The sequence below is a fragment of the Taurulus bubalis genome (assembly GCF_910589615.1).
Source record: "Taurulus bubalis genome assembly, chromosome: 8".
Taxonomy (NCBI): domain Eukaryota; kingdom Metazoa; phylum Chordata; class Actinopteri; order Perciformes; family Cottidae; genus Taurulus; species Taurulus bubalis.
In genome coordinates, this window is record NC_136596.1 from 5,751,701 (window position 1) to 5,774,911 (window position 23,211).

General features: G+C 44.4%; 1 protein-coding gene across 1 annotated transcript in view; it reads left to right on the top strand.

Annotated features, from left to right (window-relative positions):
* Nucleotides 1–23,211, top strand: part of fbxl17 (F-box and leucine-rich repeat protein 17) — a gene marked incomplete at both ends in the record, with an annotated part of 188,530 nt that overhangs the window by 152,593 nt on the left and 12,726 nt on the right. The window contains one exon of the mRNA XM_079221847.1: nucleotides 20,945–21,087. Within this exon, the coding sequence (XP_079077973.1) occupies nucleotides 20,945–21,087 (143 nt within the window). The remainder of the gene's footprint in view (nucleotides 1–20,944; nucleotides 21,088–23,211) is intronic.

The window sequence follows — 23,211 nt, forward strand, 5'->3', positions numbered from 1 at the left end:
CGCCATTTCTTTCCCCCGCCCCCTCTTTTTCCTGTGCCCCTGCGAGGTTAATATGCTACCCTCACTTACATCTCACTCGAGACGGGCTTGCCTCTGCGTCACACACACACATAAATACCCACTCGAATGTCAGACACTCTGCCATATTTGACCTTGCCCATGACACAGTCCATGCGCCTGCTGGATTTTACCCGAATGGCCCATTGTTGTACTGTCCTCTGGGACGTTCACACCTTTATTTGTGCTATAATCGAAGAATAAGAAGACAGCAATAGATGAGTAAAACTGGTGGCTTGCACCTCAGAATGGGTTTTGGAAGAAAAGCAAATGCCAGAATGAGAACCTGTGATGTTGGGGATGAGGGGGCTAGACAATCCTGACATCAAGACGATATCGATTTGGAGGGGGAGTTAGCCCGATGGCAGACAGTAGCCATGTGGAGATTTGAAAATCCGGGATGGGTTTTATACGACGAGTTCCAGTAGCAGCTCAGCTCCGGGGCCTCGTGCTTTTACGATGGAGTCAGAGTTTTCATTGAGCCAGTCCATTTTTCACGGGGACGAATTGCTCCTGACAGTCCAACATTTCGCAAAATGTAAAAGGTCTGGCGCAAATGAGGTCTGACCTTATCAATAGCTGGGACCTATCCATCTAAAGGCAGACCCCCTGTCTCCCCCTGTAAAACAAGGCTGCTTCCCTCCCCCACCCTTACCTCCTCCACCCTTCACTGCTGTCTTCCATCCCTGAATTTCTCTCTGCGTCTATAGGCAAATGGCACATTTCTGCCTTGGACCGAGAATTGTTCTCCACGGTTGTTGGTTTATCATCCGTCACCTGCAATATCTCAGACACCAATCACCAGATTTTGATTAAACGACTCCACTTTGATCTGGCAGTCTCACAATTGCATTGATTGGTGAAGGAAAGTTGGCCGCCACACTATTGCTTTGCCCCTGGGTTACAAGAAGTATCTTACAAAACACCTCCTCCAACTTTGTCAAAGTTGGAGGAATGAATCCGTCTCCTATACTCTCAATCAAGGCCACCACTTACTTGGAACGTACCACTCGATCTTCCCCTCAACGGGCTCCATCGTGGTATCAATCCTGCCTTTTGTCTCTCATCGGGGCCAGGTTTACTCACTTTCCTTTCATTAGTCTTTTCCTGCTTTCTCTCCTTCCCACCAGTCATCCCACAGCGGCCATGTGTGATCCAGTTCAACATCACATCCATCACGCACAACGGCAGCGTGGCGGTACTTTTACACGTCTATGTGAGCTCACATGGACAGTAAATGTACCGTCTGTGTGTTTGCAGTAAGAGCTCTGCTTTCTTGATGAGTTATGCACGGTTGTCGGGGGACCGACAACAATGGTGTCTGGAAATCTTTTTTAGAGAGACACCGACCAAAGCCTGAAAGAGACACTGCATGAAATTGTCATTAATACTATTGGCAGAAAGACAGGTCATACACGTAATGTCTTGAGAAAGCTGGACTGAAGCGAGCCTATGAGCAGTTAGTTACTGAGTAATACATGTTTTCTGGCCAACCGTTTATTAAATCATACATTGTACAAACATTTAACATTTATTTACACGTGTTTAGCTAACAAGACGAGCCAAGCAGCAGCAGGGACGGTTCGTTGCGTTGTGAAGTGAGTGATTCGCGACAGATTTACGCGATGTGTCACAATCATATCAAGAGTTTCTATTTGCCCAGAGCTAACGTGGGTGAGAGTAATGGATGTAATATGCTTTTTTTAATGATACAGCAAATAAGTTATAGCTAATTATTTCACCGACCTCCTAGCAGAGGGCCACGTACCCAACGCTAAGAATCACCACTCTAACGCGTCGGCCACATTTAAGATGCTGATGCTGTTATTTCAATCTCTCTCGTTAGCTATTACCTAAGAACTCAGGTGGCAGGAAACAATAAGTGATAATTAAATTAACTTTAAATCAGTAGTTTCAGACAAAAGACCTATTTTAACACCAGAGTGGATATTCGTAGCCTGTTTCATTGATTATAGTAGAAGCTTATAGTGTTGCACATACGTCACCTCTCTTACGTTGTTCTGTATCATGAGCCTAAGAGGATTGGGTGAATTCCAGCAGAGTTGGAACTAACTATTTTGTTGGATTCGCTTCATTACTTATTCGTCTACCTGGGTTTAAATTGTTGATTCCCTCCGACATGACTACCTGGCTGCACGAATGATAACTCAGCACCATTTATTACTTGCAAAAGCATTTTTATCTCTGCTCAAACGCAAATACCTGGCCTTCAAAAAAGTGTAACTGGCCCTTTTGTGAGGTGAACTTTCTCCACGTGTGTGTATGTAGCAGCAGAGACTGTGTGCTGAGCAGAACAGGACGGTGCCTGGCTGGGACTTTGGGCCCTCCCCAAGGAAAGCCAACCAGCTCCCACAGTCAGATCTGCACCAACTAGAGGAGACACTTTGGACAAGTTAAACAGTGATAAATCTGCATGTCAGTATGATTTAAACCACGGCCGCTACTTTCTGTCGGCGTCGTGTCATATCGCCGCCCCCGCAGGGCTCATATTGTCCGCCGCACGGCTCTTTAAGAAGCGAGGGATGATGAAAGAGTGAGAGGTAAGTGTGACAGGCTTAACTCGCGGAGGAAAAAAAGAACAAGCTTTGATTAATTGCAGTGGAGGTGATTGTGAAGGGAGATGCCGAGGGTGAACAGGTTCTACAGTAGGTGTGTGCGTGTAGGTGGTGTTGGCTGTGGGCACGCTTTGTGTTTGTGTTTACGCGTGAGCGGGTATCAGCTGCAGGGTGTGCATGTGTAAACAATATGTGGGGAGGAGGCGTAAAGGAAGAGAATAAATAAGAGCTATATTCCCACTTTGTGCTGCTTCTGCCAAAATGATTCAGCAACAAGCATTGTGTCAAAAAATTATAATAATTCAGATAAAAATTCAAGTTTTTACTTTTACAATTCTGTAACAATTCACAAATTAAAAGAAACGATTACAGTAGACCAATATAATGCTATTATTAAGTTTTATTTGGACAACCCAATATCACAAATTTGACTCGAGAGGTTTTACAATCTGTACAGCATATGACACACTCAATCCTTAGACCCGAGATTAAAAAGGGAAAACTCCCTCAGAAAAAAAAATACTTTAATGGTGCAAGAAATTATCCACTTTTATTATCTTTTCATTGGCAAAGCACTGCAGACGGGCTGTGGTCATTTTAATAGTTCCATCACTGGAGGGAGGATACCGCATGAAGTTAATGTCCTAATATTACATCACGTTGCATCACATTCAGTTGGAAGAACCGGCACTCTACCTGCACGCCATGCTGAACAGGCATTTGGATGCATTTTTGGTTTAATAATCGCCTGTGGAAGAAAAGGCTTGACTCTCCTCATTCACTATTCAAACCTTTTGGAGTTTTAGAGTGAATATACCATTATATAATATTGTCAAGGTCAATGCAGTCCTTTTTTTTATTTATTTTACTTGCGATAATGTGACAAATGTCTCCATCTCACCTCTTAAGCACGGTGGAAAACTCGAGCCGCATAGCTGAAGTGTAAGTATGGAAACGCATTACGAAAGTAGAGCGAGGCGGTTGAAGAAGATTTCAGCATGTTGCCGGACTGCTCAGCATATTTTTTTCTCCCCGGCGTGTTGGGGGCTCCGAGGCATGATGCTGCAAAATGTGAGCAGACCATGGTGTTTAAAAATGTCTGCAACTGTGGTTTGACGAATGATTCAACCTCATATCTGAGTTCCCCAAACTGCTTCCGTCCGTACAACGCAACTCCAGAGGGGAAGAAAACGTTGTTTTTCTAAATAACCCACTTCCCACCCCCCATATTCCAGCCAGTTAATGTGGGCCATTAGCGTCCATGCAGCATAATTGGCCATTATGTTCTATTTAGCATCAGTCCATCCAACATTGTCGACTGATCCACAGTACTTATTACATTAGCGAAGCTTTTTTTTCTTTTCTTTTCAAAGCCTCGAGATTCACAAGAGTAGTTAATTGGAGGGTGGGAGTTGTTTGGGTTTAGGGACTTAAACACAGCGAGGAAGGTTGAACTCATTAAATACAAGATTTATCTGTTTTATAATTTACAAAATGTTCAGAGGTTGGACCATCAATTCCAGTGGGACATTGTTCGACCACAGATATTGTTGTATTGCCCCTTAAGCTGTATACAAAAGCTGCTTTGGAAGTAAGCAGCAAGGTTCAGTACCAAAAGGGATAAAAGTCTGAAAGGAGCCGTTGACAAGCGCTCAAAAAAAGCTTTTTTATTAGTTTTTTTAAGTTGGTGCGAGTGATAAACTGAATATAAGAAGTGGACACAGTCAATGGGACGTCAGTCATTGGTTGGTGGACTTCCATTTTGACATTTTGGTCGTCGCCATCTTGGTTTTTGGCTTTTGACATTTTGCTTTTGTTTGTTTTTTTGCAACCGAATGTGACACGACAGGGTAGGTAGTGCAACCAAACTCTGAAGAAGACATTTGGAGGAGACCAAAATGTTACAATTAACTTCCGTGAGCTAAAAAAAATAACACTGTTAAAGGGTTTAGGCTGTAAGATGAAAACACAAACAACTCCCAGACCGGACAACTTCGTGGAGTCAACCTGTCAATCACATGGTAGCCACGCCCTAAATGATACCCCCCCATTCATTTAAATGTGACCATAATTTACTAAATGAACATCATGCTGTATTAAAGAAGACTTGAAAATAGAGATTGAAACAATAGACTCAGGTTTACAATTTAGTAAAGTAAAGTCATTTTCTCATCGACTTCTATGCAATCTGACTTCTTTTTGAGTCGCCCCCTGCTGGCCATTAGGAGGAATTCAAGTTGAAGCCGCTCCCGCATTGGCTTCCCTCTTCAGAAGGGTTGTGTTCATGTGCCTACAGTTTGTCTCCAAGTTTCTCAGTGAGTTACTGTACTGGGTTGTGCTTTTTTCTCTCCAGGCCCACAGACACACATTTCACACATACTGTCGCTAAATCATTCATGAGTTTGGAACATTTCCCCCTCCACTGTTTCTCCATAATAAATGAAGGGTTTGATCCGCGGCCTGGATCAATACCTTGCACACTCTCCCAGTTTGTACGTACTTGACACCTAACCTCCAAGCGTTGTCATATATTTGACATGTAGCTGTTCATTCTTGTCTGCGGGGGTCTCTATAGAGGTAAAGCGAGAGAATACGTGAGAAGGAAAAACTACTATATATTTCAGTGTTTTATTTTAAGCTGTGTTTTATGTTACTGTTGAGGAGAATTCATTAGTTATAATCATTATTATAATAATTGCATTTTCTCCAAACAAGAAGCAGGAAGTGCTTTCCAGCGGAAGGGAAATAGAGTGCACACTACAATCTGAAGTGTAGCACGCATGCATGTTGGAAAATTGTTTCCTGTTGTCCGGCACATCAGACTGCCTGGTCCATACTTCCTGTCTGAAGTGGCTATAAAATACATTAATTGCCCCCTTGGACTCTTTCTTCTTTTTTCTCCCTCCACCTGACGACTCCTTCAATTTACAAATGAAAGCCTAATTGCAGCTTCAACAGAGTGTGTGTGTGTGTGTGTGTGTGTGTGTGTGTGTGTGTGTGTGTGTGTGTGTGTGTGAGAAAGAAAGGAATTAAGTACTAGAGAAAAACATAAAGGAGAAGAACAAATTAGACTTATTAGCCAGTTGTGGGTTAATTTGAGCTGCACTTCCACATTTTATAGATGTTGATTGATAAGCAGGCAGCAAAAGAAAAGAGCTGTTGTACACATTAGATGTGGTCAGATTTTATGTCAGAGGGAACAAATTGGCCAAGTGAGGATCATTTTCATCTCATAATTAATTTATTAATTACCAAACATGTCTTTTTTGTTTTATTGTTACTGTAATAGACCTCCTGGCCACTTCCTCCAGTACCACCAGGATGGATATTGCAGAACTATAGCTAGAGTTTTCAAAGTCTCAGAGGCACCATGACTTCTTTTTTTTCATTTTAATTTACATTTTGTGTATCTCAAATGAAAGTAGAGGGCAGTCATCTGGTCACCTGATGGCCAAGATCCCCGGGGCTTCTTCAGGCATTACCAATGAATCAAGACATCATAAAGAGCCCTTACCTCATCACATCTCATCCTGAATCACCTGCCTGAGAAAAATGTGTGTGTGGGTGTCGGTGGGTTCTTAGTAGAAAAGCTTGAGCTGTTCTGTGTCCACAACTCTGGCTGTCTTTTCTGGCTCACAGAAAGAGGGAGTTGGTGTGAGACACAAGCTATTGCTAATTGAACGCAGGGCCCGACTCGCTAACGTGAATGATTGCTTCGCACCCCGACTATAAATCCTTGCCCGTTACTCCTGAGGTGCAAATGGAACTCGACTCTTCCCCCTCAGCCACCTCCGCTCTCATCTATGCGATCGTGTTCTGCTTCTCCCGCGCCATCACTGTAATTTATATCGAGAAATAGACAGAGAGATAAAGTTGGGAGGGAAATGGAGTAAATGGAAAACACATTTATTACTGTCCACACATGCTGCAGCCCTTTACACAGCCGGATGTTGTTAAGATTCTTAATTTTTGTTGTTGTATTGCGGTGTCAATTACAGTCGGGAATTAACTAGTTCATCTGATTTGATAAAGAGAAAATCTGGAGACATGCATTTCTTCCTGATTGACAGTAAGCAGATCATGCCACACTGAAAACAAGACACCAAGTCATTAACAGACAAAACACAATTAAAACTGAGTAAGCTTTTTTTTTTTTTTTTACAACTTTTTTTTGTGCTAGACACAAATTAAAGAAAAAAGCAGCAGATGTGTTTTTTTTTCTGAAAGGAGCAACAATGCTTGAGTGTAGATGGATAACCATGATATAGAGGATGGGGGAACACAAAACAACCCTGTAATAAGGTGGGGTAAAAGAAGCAGCAAGCACTAGAGGGCACTCTCTATCTCCCTACCCTGCAGAAACTGCTCTCTGTTACACACACACACACACACACACACACGCACACACATGCACTCATGCACGCAGAGAACATGCTGAACATTCAAATATGAAAGTCAGAATGAGATGTTCTCACAGCTACTAGGAGACAATCAATTTGAATTGTATTAATCAGTGCTTGCACTCAGGCCCTCTCTAGTTCACTATTCAATTACAACTGTTACATCTCATCCCATTCTCTCCCCTCTCTCTCTCTCTCCTCCACTCCCTCACTCTGTCTGGGTCTATATCTCTGTCTCCTAGTGTAGCCACTATCTATAATAATATTCCCCCATTGTTTTTTTTCTTCTCCTTCCTGCAGCAGCATAGATGATAGATTTTAACCTAATGAAAAGCACTTCTGTTGAGATTGAAAAGCTCCTTAAACACATCACAGCAAACCCTCTGTCTTTTCTTCCTCCTCCCCTCCTGTTTTCTCTCCCTCGCTTCCTTCTCCCCGAACTTCCTCCCTCCTTATTTCCCTGCCAAACTCCCCCTCGCTCCCTGTCCTCACCCCATTTTCTTTGACGTAGGGGGCGCCGCATATAAATCCTGCTAACCCCAAACACTTTTTAAGCTTTCTGGAGTTCTTTCTTACATCCTGCTCTTTTCCTCCCCCCCCCCCTGCTAAATGGGTTGCATTACTGTAATGAGCTGGTAATTTATGGAGGAGGAGTGCAGGACTTGTATCATTTGCCCATTGAGGGTTGTTTGGCCTCGCAGAGCTCACCCACTCCCTCTGGGAACACATGGGTACCCTCTCAGAGCCAAGAGCAAACACAGACAGACACCCCTCAAAATTATAAGCAGGGACATACTTTGCACGCACACACATTCACGCACACACATTGTAAGAAGTGCACATGATGACACACTCAAGAGGAACACCTTGTCTGGCCCGGCCAGGCAGTGCAACAGCTGCAAGATCTCTGTCGGTGTAGACGCTGGACCCATTCAGCAACAGTGCTAATGTACACACACACACACACACACACACACACACACACACACACACACACACACACACACACACACACACCAGTCTACTTACATGCACAAATAGAAAAAAAGGTCTTCTGATATAAAAAGCAAGGGTGCTAAGCAACATCTGTAGCCAGCTGCACTGATTAAAATTGCAGCATATTTCTTCTGCCAGGTGTCGTCACACAGACTACGGCAAAAGGTTTTTCAAACCAAAACAGATTCACCTGGGGGGAATATTTGACTAAACTCTCTTTTTATTATTATTTCTTTTACAAATTGCTAGTCTAAAACATGTATTTCCTCTGAATTCAAAAGTTAAAAAGTGCGACGTTCATGTCTGTGTTTAGTGAGTTTTGTTATGGTGAGATAATTGCTCAGCTTTACAGTGTGCATATTACTTCATTAGATTCCACATGTACATACCTTCAAAAATGGAAATGCAATCCAAGCATTACCTTTTAGGAGGCAAAAAAAGAAAATCCCCCATATGTTCATGTTTAAAATTGGGGTTGTTAAACTGAGAGGAAAACTGCTGAACTTGGCCCGTGTGCTCTGTGCTGCCTCTGAGCGCCTCATATGAGCAGGAAGAGCTGTTTTCATAGATGTTCTTCTTTGGTTCCCAGGCACAGGTTACAGCCATCACTACACAGGATAATTGTCTTTCTATTGTGGTTGTGTAACCCAATAGCCTGCAGTTGAAAGTCACAGAGAGGCGAACATCCAAAGAGAAAAGAGACCCGTTTACACCGCAGGGAGACGGGGAGTAAGGGACAAGAATGAAGGGAGGGAGGCTGGATAAAAGATGCCGGGGCAAACATCAGGGGAGCGTTCTCAGAAACACTGACGGTTGTCTTGTCCCGGCTCGTAACCTGAGCGAAAGATTAAAGTGAATGCAAAAAAGGTCAACGTCGCACTCCGCTGACATTATAAGTAATGCGTATGCGCATGTTTGAGTTGTACACCGAACCCATGTACATGGATGACCTCCCACGGGGATGTTAAACACCATGGCGACAGGCACTGACCCCAGTCGTAAAGAGGTTAAAAGGTCAACGGAGCTACTGAGAGGGGGAGACAGTGACCCTGAACACTGGAGCATCCTTTAGAGAGGATCGGGAGGAGGATAAAGACCGAGAGGGGGAGGAGGGAGGATGGGAAAGAGGATTAGGGTAAAGCAAACAGGAAGAAAAAGGGGGGGGGCAGAAGAAAGAGCAGATGGGGGGGGTGACAGGATGGAAGAAATGTGACTGTGAGAACGGGAGTAAGTTAAGGATGAGATAGGGAGCACAGCTGCATGGGGATTTCATTGTAAAAAAAGTTATCGGCTGGTTGTGTTTAAGCTAAATCAGCTGAAATACTTGTGGCCAAACAAGTATTTCTCGAAGTCTGAATATAAAGGGAAATATGGGGGGCGGATAGTTTTCCAGCAAATCCGTTCCCCTTGTTGCATTCGGACAAATTATCCTTAAAAGAAGTAACTCTCCTGCAGTTTCAGGTCTTTAAGCAGCATATTTGGCCTGTTTGTGTGCGTCTCTCTCTGGCGCAGCGGCTATGAAGTTACCTCCTGGAGAAAAGTGCTTTGTGTTTTTATGAGACATTCTGACTGCGCCGTGGCACAAAAACAAGGTTCTTAAACTGTCATTTTGCATTTAAGAGCACTTATCAATTTCATAGACGCAGTCGGAGCAGCGGTCTCAAAGCAAGACATGAGTTACTCTGTGAGCGCCTGAAATGAGCCTTGGGAAAGGTTAGCCGTAAACTGGAAAAAGGTGTTTGATCTATAGCCAGGTATTGATCAAAAACATTGTCTGCGCTCATGAAAATGTACGTGTGTGTGTGTGTGTGTGTGTGACTTTGGCTGAGAGCGTGCGGCGCATACAGTAATGGCATGTGTGATTTGAGTTATGGCCAGGTATCGATCAGAAAACATCACGGGAGCTTTAAACTTTGCTAAAGAGCTTTTGGTGAGACCCGGCGAAGTGCTGTTACAGACTCATGAGCCATTAGAAGTTTGTATAAAGGAGACCAAAGAGGCACGAAAACGGAGGACGAGAAGAGAGGGAAGGAGCGCTTTGAATCCAAATGCCACTTTTTTAATGGAGACGGCACTCTTTTCTGTTAAAAAATTACACAAATTAACGCTCACTTAGCACTGTTTTAACATCCTCAACGTCACCTTGTTGAGACCTTTGACCTTTCTCTTTCTCACCAGAGAACATTCAGAAACCCACGCAGGAAATAAATGTTTCTCTCTTTTGTTCGTCGGAGGTTGACTTAACACGCTATGGCAAACCAAAGGCGCAATTTGAAGCATTAAAACCTTTTAATGATGCACTTATTTCTGTTAGGCTGATTGTTCGGTAGAAAATTAAAAGATGGTGCTGAGACAAAAACAACAAGGAGTTCAGGACGGGTCTTACTCGACACGCCGTGACAACGTGTAACCTGCAGAGTTAGTTCGGCTCGTTTGTCCCTGTTTTCATTGGCTTCAGGCTTCAGGGATGAAACGGCACAGCTTAAGCCTTTCCTTGGGTGGGTCTGCCTGCTATGAACGGTCTACTAACCTAATTGTTGTGCAACTAATTGGTATCGGGTCATTTGTTTTAGGGGCTAAGTAGACCCCTAATTCACACAGACGAAACCACACACACACACACACACACACAGTCTTGTGATCATGACGATGTGAGGTTTTGTCAGTGGTGGGGGAAGAGGAAGTGTGTGTCTGGTTAATGATTGCCGCTGGGTCAAAGCAGACTGGGTGGACTGTTAAAGGCCGGAGATAAGGCAAAGACACAGACTTAGCGGCACTTGGATTGTGACTGTGTCTAATTGACGGAGTCAGAGGGGTATCTTGGGGAGGAAATTGTCCAAAAAAAATAAAAAAATAGATAACATTTGAGTGCATGGCACAAGCCTAAAATAAACAGTCCAGTGTGCTCATCTTCCTGTCCGTCAATGCTGGTATTATTCGCTGAGAATTGAGTGCATTTGCTAATTACTTAATTACCCCGTGTGTGTGTGTGTGTGTGTGTGTCATAAAAGCTCACTATTTAGCTTTTATGATAATGACTAGATTAGTTCCCAGCCCCACTAACGGAGCTCTTTTTTTTGCATCCATAAGCCGTTGCTTGTCCTCTTCCCGTCACAAAAACTAAACGGACAGCCGAGATGTCAGCAACAATGCTCTCTTACAGTACTGAGATTGGCAGAGAATGCCATGGTGTGTTAACCTGTACTCTGCCTAAGCAATATGTAAGAGCAGCCAGGTTTTTTTTTCGTCTGGATCTTAATAAGCGTGATGTAAGAGAGGCCCATTTCTGGGCTCTGGATCCAATAGTAGCGTGTAATTACCTTTAAGACCTGCTCCCTATGCTAGAGGATTAGCCGTAATCCATAACCAAAGCCATAACTATTGCTACGCCACGTTAATTCCAGTCAGACGCATGCAACACGCAGTGTTCAGCGACGAGGATGCCGTCTGTCTTCATTTTCGCCTTCTTTCCTCCACTTCGCTTCCCCGCCGCTCCTCTGTCACCGTCTCATTTCAAATTAAAGTCGCTGAGCTTTATGCCCCCTCCGCCTGTCATGTCAGAACTGGAGAGCGGTTTTTCTGTTGTACACAATCCAAAGTAGAAAAAAAAAAAAGAGTGAGAGTGATGGAGAGAGAGAGAGGGAGAGAGAGAAGGTGGGGAGGATTAATATCCTCAAAGGAGAGGTCCATAGGAGCAAAGGTGCTGTTGGTTTGAAATAGAGCTTAATATCCTGCTTTTACTGCTGATGGCAATGGGAACCTTAGTGTGTGTGTGTGTGTGTGTGTGAGAGAGACAGAGTGTGAGTCTGTTTTCTCCTCGTTGATGTTGTCTTTGAAGAAGAAGCATGGAGATATAAAACACACTCTTTCCACATAGATACATAGCAATACACAAAACCAGGAAAATACACTCGGCCTGTGAGTTTAATGAGCCCTTTCTTTGAATTTCTTTTCTTCCATGTACTGTATATATCTATAGACCAGGACTGCCTGTTGATTCTTACATCTAAGCCATTTCATTCGTACGTAACCACAATTCTGCTTCGTTTTCAGAAGCAGGGGGATGTTTCTGATCAATCAAAGTCTCTCCCAAAACTGTTTCAGCGAATGACAAGAATCCGCGTCGCCACATTGAACGATGCACAAAAATATACTTCTAACGCGCGGGAGACGCAGCGACGGAAAAGAGAAGTCAGAATCTTAAAAAAAAAAAAAAAAAAAAGCCCCGCTGTTGACAGCGAGGAGGAAATACAATTATCCAATCTCAGTCGGAAAAAAAACATTGTGCCTGTTCCCTCTTCTCATTTTTGGGATTCAGAAGAAATAATGACTGATGGTAGAGCAGCACAGGTTTGTACAACTACCTGAAACATCACCACGAAGTCAATGTGGAGAGACTATTAGGGACACTAAAGAACTGTAGCTGCCTACACTGCATCAGCAAGCCTGACAAGCTCTCAGGTAAAAAAATAAAAAACCTGTATTAATCCACGGCATTTTAATTGAGAGCAATGAGGCTTTCTTTCAGGAATGCTCTGTTCACACTTGCGTTTATGCACATTCACACATAGAAGTCAGTACAACCAGTACAAACCTTTGAGCACTGGAACAGCTGGGGAGGGGCTAAAAGGCCTTGCTCAAGGGTCACGTCAGCAGTGGTGCAGAGGGAGGGATACGCACTGCATCCACCCAATCGCCAGACATCTTGTTATTGGGGGATTTTTCATAATCAAGGATTGTGTTTGGCAACTTTTACTTGTTTTTACATCCAGTGCCAGCTTCTGTCCTTATCAGCGGGTATGATTGAGGCTAGACAGAGATTGTGGATATGGAAAAAATAAATATAATTGAGTGATGGTTCAGAAAGATTACAGTTAATCAAAATCCTTTCATTAGTTTTTTTTGGACAGAAGCTGAACTTTGCTTTTCTGCACAAAAGTCAGACGTGCTACACACCTGTGAATAATAAAACAAATTATACGTTGTTCATATATAGCACCATTCAAAACAGTGCTGCAAAGTGCTTGACAATAAAAACAGAACACATTTGTAACACAAACTAAAATGACATGGATAAAGTGTAGTAATTTAAAAGATGAGAGAGAGTTTGCAGCCCTGATCTCCTGAGGCAGGTCAGGCCACAGCCTAGGAGCCCTGACTGCAGAGGCTCCATCACTTTTATGTATGAATATGAACCTCGGTACATCAATTAACGACACATACGAGGACCTCCCGGTGCGAAAAGAGACATAGGGCAATAATATAGCTGGTAGGCCTCTCCGGGTATTTGAAAGTTATCAGTCATATCTTGAAATCAATTTTAAAAGCAACAGGTAGCCAGTGTAAGGAAGCCATGATGGGTGAAATATGATCATGTTTCATCGCAGCGGCGTTCTGGATGAGCCGGAGGCAGGAGAGGGATTTGTGGCTGATGCCAAAGAGCAAGAAGTTACAGTTGTCTGATCGACTTGTTATGAAGGCGTGGATAACGGTTTCCAGATTTCCGGGAGAGAAATAAATGCTCTCGTCCTTGAAATGTCTCCGAGTTGATGAAAGCAGGATTGAACCACTGATGTTTGACTGAGCAGAGCTTCTGATGGAAAAGGCCACCAAGCTTGAGTTATTGAATGGGACAGAGAACCAAGACTGATGGATATCGGGCGTCAGCTATATGTTAAAAACGTAAACATTTAGTTCCAGGATATTTTGTGACATCCATTTGCAGATTTAAGGAGCACACAGCTCCGGAGACGGGTGGCTGGCTAGTTAGCGAGGTAACTTGTGGGTTTACTCCGGGCGCTCTGGTTTCCTCCCTCACCCTCAAGGTGCACAATAATCGTGTTGAATTGTATTTTTGATGTCTGAGGAACGTCTTCAATTTGAGTTACGAGGCGGACATCGTACACACACACACACACACACACACACACACACACACACGTTCATATTTAAGGAGGTTATCAGGGCCAAGAAGATAAACTAAATGGATAGAACTCAGAAAAAAATAAGACTAGTCATGAAAAGTAATATTCCCTTTCTTCAGCAAAAAAAAGTGTTTAAGTGAAAATATCTTACTGGAGGACAAGATTGTATTTTTTTCACCTTTTGCATTCTGTTATTTTGTGATCTTGACTATCGAATAGCTTATAAATAACGTATTACATATTATTGTTTAAGGTAGTATCGGGTGCCCCAGCGCAAATCAATCTTGTCATTATGTCAATTTCACGATCTCTGAAAGAAAACAACAAAAAAAAAGCTTTGAAAGGTTGTTTTCCATTTGATCATGCAACAGCTGTGAAATTTCCAATTTCATTTATTTTCGTCGGATAAACATTGAACAGGAAATAGATGCAGGCCTCTCTCTTTCCCACTTCACCAGAGGCTACTTTCCTATTCAAGTAGGCTACATATGATAATAAACGTCCGCAGCATATATAGTTCTGAAGGGTAATTTCATTTCGAGTGCGTCTTCTTGGAACCCATTCTCGAAACTTACTCATTAAATTCTCTGTGAATTGAAACAAATGTGCTGCTCTTAGCCGAGACCACGTGGCCGTTGAGCCGTAATCGAATGCCGACCTGTTAAGTGTCCCGCTGACCCGCGCATGTGTGTGTGTGTGTGCGAATGGGTGACGAGTGCCTGCTCTCAGTGGCGAAGGAAAGCGGGTAGTGGGTCACCTCTGTGATAGCTCCCTCTCTCCTTATCACCCCTTCACTCGGTCTATCTGTCCTTGCCCATCACTCTTCCTCTCTATCTCTCCCACTCGCTGCCACTCACTCACCTTTCCAATCTTCCTCTCCAAACTCCACATCCCCTCCACAAGGTCATCGCACGTCAACCACTAAAACAGTCTGTGTGTGTGTGTGTGTGTGTGTGTGTGTTACATTCAAATGCTAGACCACCATAAAAAATATGAGTCACTTTTTTTTGTAGTACTGTCTCTACCTAACCACTTAAACATGTCAGGGTCTGCTGATTGCTTCTGTTTCTCTCTCTCTCACACACACACACACACACACACACACACACACACACACACACACGTAACCATACAAGCACACACTGCCACAAAATGGTACGTGTCAGCTGGTTTACATCAGATCGGAGGCTGATTGGGAAAATGCCCTAACCGTCAGCGCTCACACACACACACACACACACACACACACACACACACACACACACACACACACACACACGAGTCGGCACACTGCCTTCTCCCTGCCCTCTGGCTAATTAATTTCCCAGATCGAGCATGTCCCACCATAAAGAGCTCTCCCTCCTTCTTGTGTCGCTCTCAATCTGTTCCCCCCCTCTCCGCGGAGCCTGGCTCATTTCAGTTCCTCTGGCCTTTGATTGCGTTTGCCCAAAATGTCAGGGCAACGAACGTCACCTCGTGGAACCTCTGCCTCTCTCTTTCTCCTTGCGCTCTCTTTCCTTCTCCTCATATCTGAATATTTTTCATCTGGCTTGGAAGACACAGCTCCGTTTTTGTCACATCAAGTTCACGTCCGCAGCCCCCCGGCAGGGTTGTTTCCCCTCTAAATAGAGGGATTGTCTGCGTGCCGTCTCCGGTTCCCTCTAGTTCTCACAGCTTTTAATTTGATAAACCTCAGCTCACCACAGGCCGAAGCAACAGCCTCTCTTTTCTCTTCGCGTGTGCGTTTCGAGTGCTTCATTTGGCATGTTGTTTACCGCATTAGTTTTGGCACTCTGCGTGACCCCCAGCCCGTTCGGCCGGGCGCTTTGAGGGTGAGCGCGGTGTGCTAATCAATCGTACCACGGGGCCGCCGCTTGGCCAGGTCACACAGGCATCAAAGGAGTGAAGCGACATCCACATGGTGCTCATTGAGGTCTCCTGACACCGTTTCTTTCCCTGCGTGCATTTACACGCATGTAAAAACGCTCCTGAGATTCCCCGTTTCTGCTCGTGTTCACAACCGCGACGCAGAGGATTATCGCGTTAGGCGCACACACAAAGAAACACACACATGCACATGTCAGAGAATGAAGCCCAGTGTCCTTCACCTCCGTCCAATTTTTTTTTCGATGACATAATCAGGCAGGAATGTCTCTTAGGCTGATATGAAGAAGGAAAAAAAAAAGGAATAGTGCTACAAACTAGTCCGTTTCAGTTCATTTTGCGAACACATCCCAGCTGGCAGACTTATTAATATGATCTCACCCATTTATATCGTACCCAACCCAAGATATTAAAGGTGTGTCTTCAAGTCCTGTGCCTCTAATGGCATGTTATACTCTTTACAGGCATCGCACAAATTACAGCAGAGTGAAAACTAACTCTTTCTTGCAATAATATATGTCAGTACCAGTAAGAGTAGAAAAAAAAGATTGTAAGAGCCACTTTAAAGCTACTCTGCATCCCTCGTAACTTCCACAATCTAAAAGGATGAGAAGGGAAAAGCGGGTTTCCTTGGTTTTGGGCAAACAGCAGCACTGTGGAAAGGGCAGAGCTGAGGCCAGGTTTTTAAACCCGAACACAAAGGACCAACTGAATTTCTTTCACATTAGACATGTCAGTTTGCGCTCTCTGGAATACATCAACCATAATACGTTTTTCTGTACACACACACACATACACACACTGCACACAGCAAGTCTTCACCATACACCATCACTTCTTTCGTTAGCGCTCCGTCTTCATCAGCGGCTAACATATGGTGTATAGGGTTACGGCAGACAGGCGCGGGGATGGCTTCAGGGCAATAAGATAGCAGGAATGGCACACCATCATTTAGGAGAATGTAATAAGTGAATATCTAATAAGCCTGCAAAAGATGCTTAACCCCTGAAGCTCTGGGGTCAGGTCCAGAGATAGGCAGAGTAAGCTGATTAGGTAAGGTTTCCTCTCAAGTTGCGGTCCTCGCAGCATTGACCAACTCCTGACCCCTGTTTTTGTGGTTGCCGTAGCTTATGGAGCCGCTCCTATGTTTGGATAAATCCGCTATTTATGGCGTTTGATAACAGCGTGTTGCTGATATGGGAAAGTAATAGGTTATGAATCCCTGTCTGGAGATAATGTAGAAGTTAATGGAACACCGGTTAGCCACCTTTGCTCGTCATTTGTCACTGGAAGCTTTGAGAGGCGCCTCCCACCTAAAATCCAATACTCGGGGAAATCTTTATGAAAGAATTGCAACAGGTTCTGGTTTTGACGAGGCAATACCTGAAGGAGCCAACCGGTCCATGAGACTCTTTGCATTGATCCATCGGCTGATTTGTTGTTTGGTGATTGATTGACGAAAGGTTAAGTTGGCCCATATCCCGGGAGGCGCTTAAATAAACGGGAGCGGTTGGTTTTAAAAATGGGATCCCCGCCTGTTTCTCGCGTGATGACATAGCTTTATTCCCAAATGACAGATTTGGTAAAAGACAGGGGAAATGTGCCATACTCAAAACGAATGATATATAGGATTTAGGGGCAATTTCGGCTTCTCTCTGCTTCTTTTCACACTAAAGAGGGGATGTGAACACACACACACACACACACACAGAGCCAGATCCTAAAGCCATTTTCAGGCAGGGCAGCAGAGTGTGTCCTCATTTCCGTCTGAGAGTGTGTAGTCACCACTCAGTCACAGCTCCTGCTGCCAGAATGGGATTTTCCCCTCTCTTCTCCTCTGACTCTTCCACATCTTTCCCACCTGAACTTCTCTTGCATATCGCTTCATCTATTTCTTAGACAGAAAATCATTATCAGTCAGGAAAGACAATTTCCTGCTCCCATGGTCCCTCATACACTGCCAGTCAAGTTTTTGGAAACCCTGTGTTTAAAATAAAATCCTTATAATTGGTAGCATTTCAAGGTGTGTGATTGTCAGTCAATAGCAGCCTCGAGACATTTTGTCATTTTAAATTAATTAAGTACAATGAAATAGTACTTAAGTATTAAAACATGTAAGTCAGCACCTATAGCCATAACAAATAAAACATTTTCTTACAGAGAATTTGAGCAGTAGCTATGTCTACGTGAAAGCTGTTTTTATTCTGATTTTTGAAAGTACAATACACAGTGCAAAGGATATTTTCAAATAAAAAAGCTTTTTTTCTCATTTTCTGTAATATTTATATTTAAATGTCTTTACATTTAGCTGAAACTTGCAGTGCACGTAAGTTGTTTGTACAGATGTGTACATAATATTCACAGAGAATGCCATTGTATTTTTCTCCAAAACAAATGATAGTATGAATATAATGTTCCATAAAACTCTTCTTGACATATTTTTTGTACCTGCATTTAAACACACTCTCTTCCAAATAAACAAGGCTACCGATCTCCAGTTGCACGCTCCGTGTCTGCCGAGGTGAGCGCAACTGTTGGACTTTATTTAAAAGGTTGCAAAAGTGGCCAAGGATTTCCATTTGCCAGCTGGAGCTCAAAAGGAGGAGCGAGAGCGGGGGATTCTCCAGAGTAATGGCGACCAGATGAACTTACTAAACAAGTCTAAATAGCCTCACACTTGGCTCCGTCTAACAGAGGCGTTATCTGACTCTGCAGTGGACCAACTTGAGAGGCATAACAAAATGACGTTTAGGGATATTTGCTCTTCTCTTTGTCCCGGCGGCTATCTCCAACGGCCACATGTTTTCCGCATAAAGTCCGGCGGCTGTAATTCAGTCATTTAGAGCAGGCCGGTCGCTCGCTCAGGCGAGTGCAGCAGAGTAATCAGGAGATGCATGCTCAATGTATTCCCTCGCACTTCTTATACATTCGCCGTGGTGGGCACCTGTCCGCTTCGATCGGGTTGAAAAGAAATAACGTGGAAGTGGAAGAAAACAGGGACTTGCTGGCGAAGGGGAAGTAGAGGGAGTTCTGCTGTTTGCTTCGGTTAACCGTGAAGCTCTTCTCTTTTATTTGATCTGCCCGTTTCTTTTGGAAAAGTCCCGAACGCTCTGCAGGGAGTTTTTTCCTCTTCTTTCTAACAGCAGCAATATGTGTGTGTGTCTTAACATCAGACGAGAGGTCTGAGCCCCTGTAATCGAATTTAGGGATCATGTGATTGGACATGACAAGGGGAACAGGATGGGGAGACGTTTACCTGCTTGATGCCGCTCCAGTATCACACACACACACACACACACACACACACGCACACGCAAGCACACATAAGAAAACATGAGTGGTTCCATTTTTTTAATGCTTAACCAGCTCACCACGAGTAAAAAAAATGTATTAAAAATGCTGCCAAAAAAACCATGGCTACTCTGGTGCTGTTCTCCCATCTGGCCTGATGGAGCCTCTTCCCCATGGTGCCGTTTCACATGAAACATTCTGTAGCTTCAAAGCCATGTTGCTGCCTGTTCAGTCATAATGTGCCATTATGCATGGCATCCAAGAGCACAAAGGGAACCACATGTGGAGCACTCTGAGTGCCCGGAGCTATATATTACATATGTTACATACTGTACACAAGATGGTTGTGTGTGTGTGTGTGTGTGTGTGTGGGGGGGGGGTCTACATTACATAGCTCCCAGCTGGTCAGGAGGAAAGACGGTTAAATACATGCTGTTGATTCAAAAAGCATACGATTATTCATTTCCCTTCTCCTGTGGGAACAAGCTCCCGCTCCACAGTGTACACACACACACACACACACACTTGTATACACACACACATAAAGTCTTGGCGAAGCGAGCCGTAGTGTGCGGTGACATCAACAATTTGCTGATTGCATGTTATTTAATACTGTAATATGTGGAGTTTTTTGCCGGTGATAAAAAAAAAAAAGCGATGAAGGGGGAGGGGACTCGACATGAAAAACAAGTTTGTGGAGACAAAGTTCTTCACCTCGCTTAAGTGATGTTCGAGTCTCCAGCTCGCTTTGTGGGAGACATGGAAGTTTCGGAGGGAAATGGATTTCTGCAAATGAAAAGGCGAAACAACAACATCAGGGCTAAGTAACTATTTGAAGGTGTTGTCAAAGGCTTTCTCCATCTTTACCCTCCTCCTTTCATCTTTCTCTCATCCCTCCCACATTCTCATTAGCAATGGCCGCGCGAGAGGAGAGGGGGAACAAAGCCCAGGCCCTGCCAATCGATCACCGAGCAGCACTATCAATCGACTGGCGGAGCACAGGTCTCCTCCATCCGCCCGCCGATTGACGCGTCAAAGATTGATGGGGGAGATTGTTGTGTCTCCGCGTGCGCCTGTGCGTTAATGCAACAGAGAGCGCGTCTTTATCCGAGATAGATTACAGGCCGTTTAATCTCCTCTTGTTTGCCCGCCGCACATTTTAATTTGTGCTCGGCTGAAAAATAAATGAAGACAGTATCAAGAGAACAACACAATCAGGAGAGGTGTGCGAGTGTGTGTGTGTGTGTGAGAGTGAGAGAGTGTGAGTGTGAAGGCAGGCGTGAATACACACATGCTCCGAGGTGCAACAAAGCCCCCAGACACTGACAGATATTTGTTTCGGTGAATACTCTTCACCCTGCTGGCAATGGGTTTCTGCCCTGGCACCAGTAAACACATACACACACACACACACACACACACACACACAAGCAGAATTAAATCATACGCTGGCATGGAGTCACACTTTACCCTGGCACGGTGTCACTGCCTTTCACTGCCGTGACTCATGCCAACGCTCTAATGGATGAATCCTGCAGCGGTCTGTACAAACATGTGTGTATTTCAAAATGTGTTACCGTGTATCTGTGTGTGTGTGTGTGTGTGTGTCTTTGCGTGGATTTTCAAGGTGTTGTACAAACATTGGAATTATGTGTCACAACTGGCCAGATGACTTTGAATTTCCGTGAGTCGCTTTGGGAGGCCGCCGTCGCCATCGCCACATTTGCATGAGAGAGGTTGTCAGACTAACACTTTCTCTTGTCTCCTTCTCTCCCTCCCCTCCTCCCTCTCTCCCTCCTTCCTCCCGTGTCCCCAGCTCTGATAGCCATAGGCCAGTACAGCAGCACCATCGAGACGGTGGACGCCGGCTGGTGTAGGGAGATCACGGACCAGGGAGCCACACAGATCGCCCAGAGCAGCAAGTCCCTCCGCTACCTGGGCCTCATGAGATGTGACAAGGTAACGAGGCCCGGCCCATAATGTCTGTCACTGTGTGTGGGCTGCAGTTCTTTCACAAGGACGCTTTTGGTTAAAAATTATTGTCCGATTAATGGTAATTATTATTCGTTGCTGCTCTATTTAAAAAAAGTCGGTAACATGAGTTTGTTGTCTATGTGCACATGTCTGATTCCCATTCTACGGAGGTATAATACAATATTTTCAGAAAAAAAAGCTCTTTTTAATATACATTTTTAAAATAGACAATATAACTGGTATAATGCAATCATACACATTATGCATGCAACTGTATGTTTTAAATCCAATATTTCCATGCAGCAGTCCTGCTCAGCGATGCCCATGTTGGCCGATGCAGTCAGGCTTTCAGAAGGTACTTACATTGGTATAAATGGTACATGGAAATGTGTGATAGATTACATATATCTGTTGCTCAGTATACCCACACATCGACACAGCCACATAATCTCACACACACACATGAACCCCTCATAAGACCCGGGCAACGGGCCAACAGAAAGTATCCAGAGGAGAGTGTGTGTGCAGTGGGCTAAGCCGCCGCCCGAGCCCAAGCGCGTCCACGTGATCAGCGGGTCGGGGGCGATAACGGACCTAAAGTGCCACGATGACCCCTTCCAACCTCCTCGCCTCCGGGTCGGGAGGGACGGTCTTTCCCAAAGTCACCCCTTAACTCTCATCTGGCCTCTTTACCCGTCCAATCCCCCCGACCTGAGGGAAGCGCATGCAGTTGCATTGGCATGGCAACAACTCCACCCACCTCTCCAATTGGCTCGGCGGAGCTCCTGCCACACAGATGCATCCACTTAGTGTGGGATCATGCAGCGTGACATGAGTGGGATGAGGGCAGACAAGGCGGGGAGCATGAACAGCTGCCTCGACCCAGAAACCTGACTGATATTCTCCAGCCTGCTTTCTTGTAGTTGCAGGCCAGGCCGTAATCTCAATGCTGGTGGGCGTGCTGAGCGTAATAGTATGTTTTAATAAGCCTTTTTGTTTTCAGGCTAAATTTCACGTTTGGGTTTTGGGCTAAACTAATTTAAACGCCCCTGCTGCGCAGTAAAAAAGTCCGAGTGGAAGTTGGCGGGGGAGAAAATGAGGGAGGAGAGACGTTGACTTATAGCAGAGGCCTTTTCACCGGGTTGGGAACTCATCATTTTTATTTCTGCATTATAAAACCCTGCATGTTGCAGGTTGACCCTATGGATTTTTCCGGATGAAAATGCCCGCCCACAAGTCGTTAAGCGCCGGTGTATCATATTTATCTATTTATGCCGTAATGAAATTAATACACACGAGGGGTCTGGCGGTGACCCCGTGTGTAAGGTCTCAGTGATGAAGCGACGCGCTCAATTCACATTATTGCAGACGCGAATGCGCATCTATCATATTTATCTCGGGAGCAATAAAGAGTAACTGCATTACATAGCAGGTGATCACTTAGCTCCCATTTTCATTTAGTTCCCCGCTGCCTCGCCGACTCGGTGACCCAACAATCGATACCTGCAGCCGTGTTCATAAAAACCCGCTCTGGAATGACCCACATCTTTACTGAGTAACACAGTATATTCATTCGTTCCTCTCTGCCGTACACTTTCACCCTGCTGCCAAACTAACTCACTTATTTATCTCTCTGTCTCTCTCTCTCTCTTCATGTGTGGGATTCATACTCGTAATGTAATCCAGAGGATGGAAAGGTAAATAATTATTCTTCCTCTGCTCTGCCAAAGCTAAATAAAGCAGCAATTATCGCGATTAGAGTTGTAGAGAGGAGTTAGACAGTTCCCAAGGTCAGGTGAGGTACCAGCTCTGAATGAGGATATGACATCCCTGCTTGACGGTCCCTTTCACCCATTTCTCCGTTTTCAGTCTTCCCTAAAAATTTGCTGTTGCAAATGGGCTTGAGGGGAGGATTGGTCCGGCGTGTACTTTCTTTCAGTCTTTGTTGTGTTGTGTTTTTACATTATGTTAGTGCGTTAGCAGGGAGTTAGATGAAGTCAGGCTTCAGGAGGAGCGGGGGAGAGGAATGGGTGTAATATTAAGTTCGCTCGAAGGGAAACAAATAAACAGAAATAGGTTGTTGTTACCGAGGTCACGGCGGAAAAAATA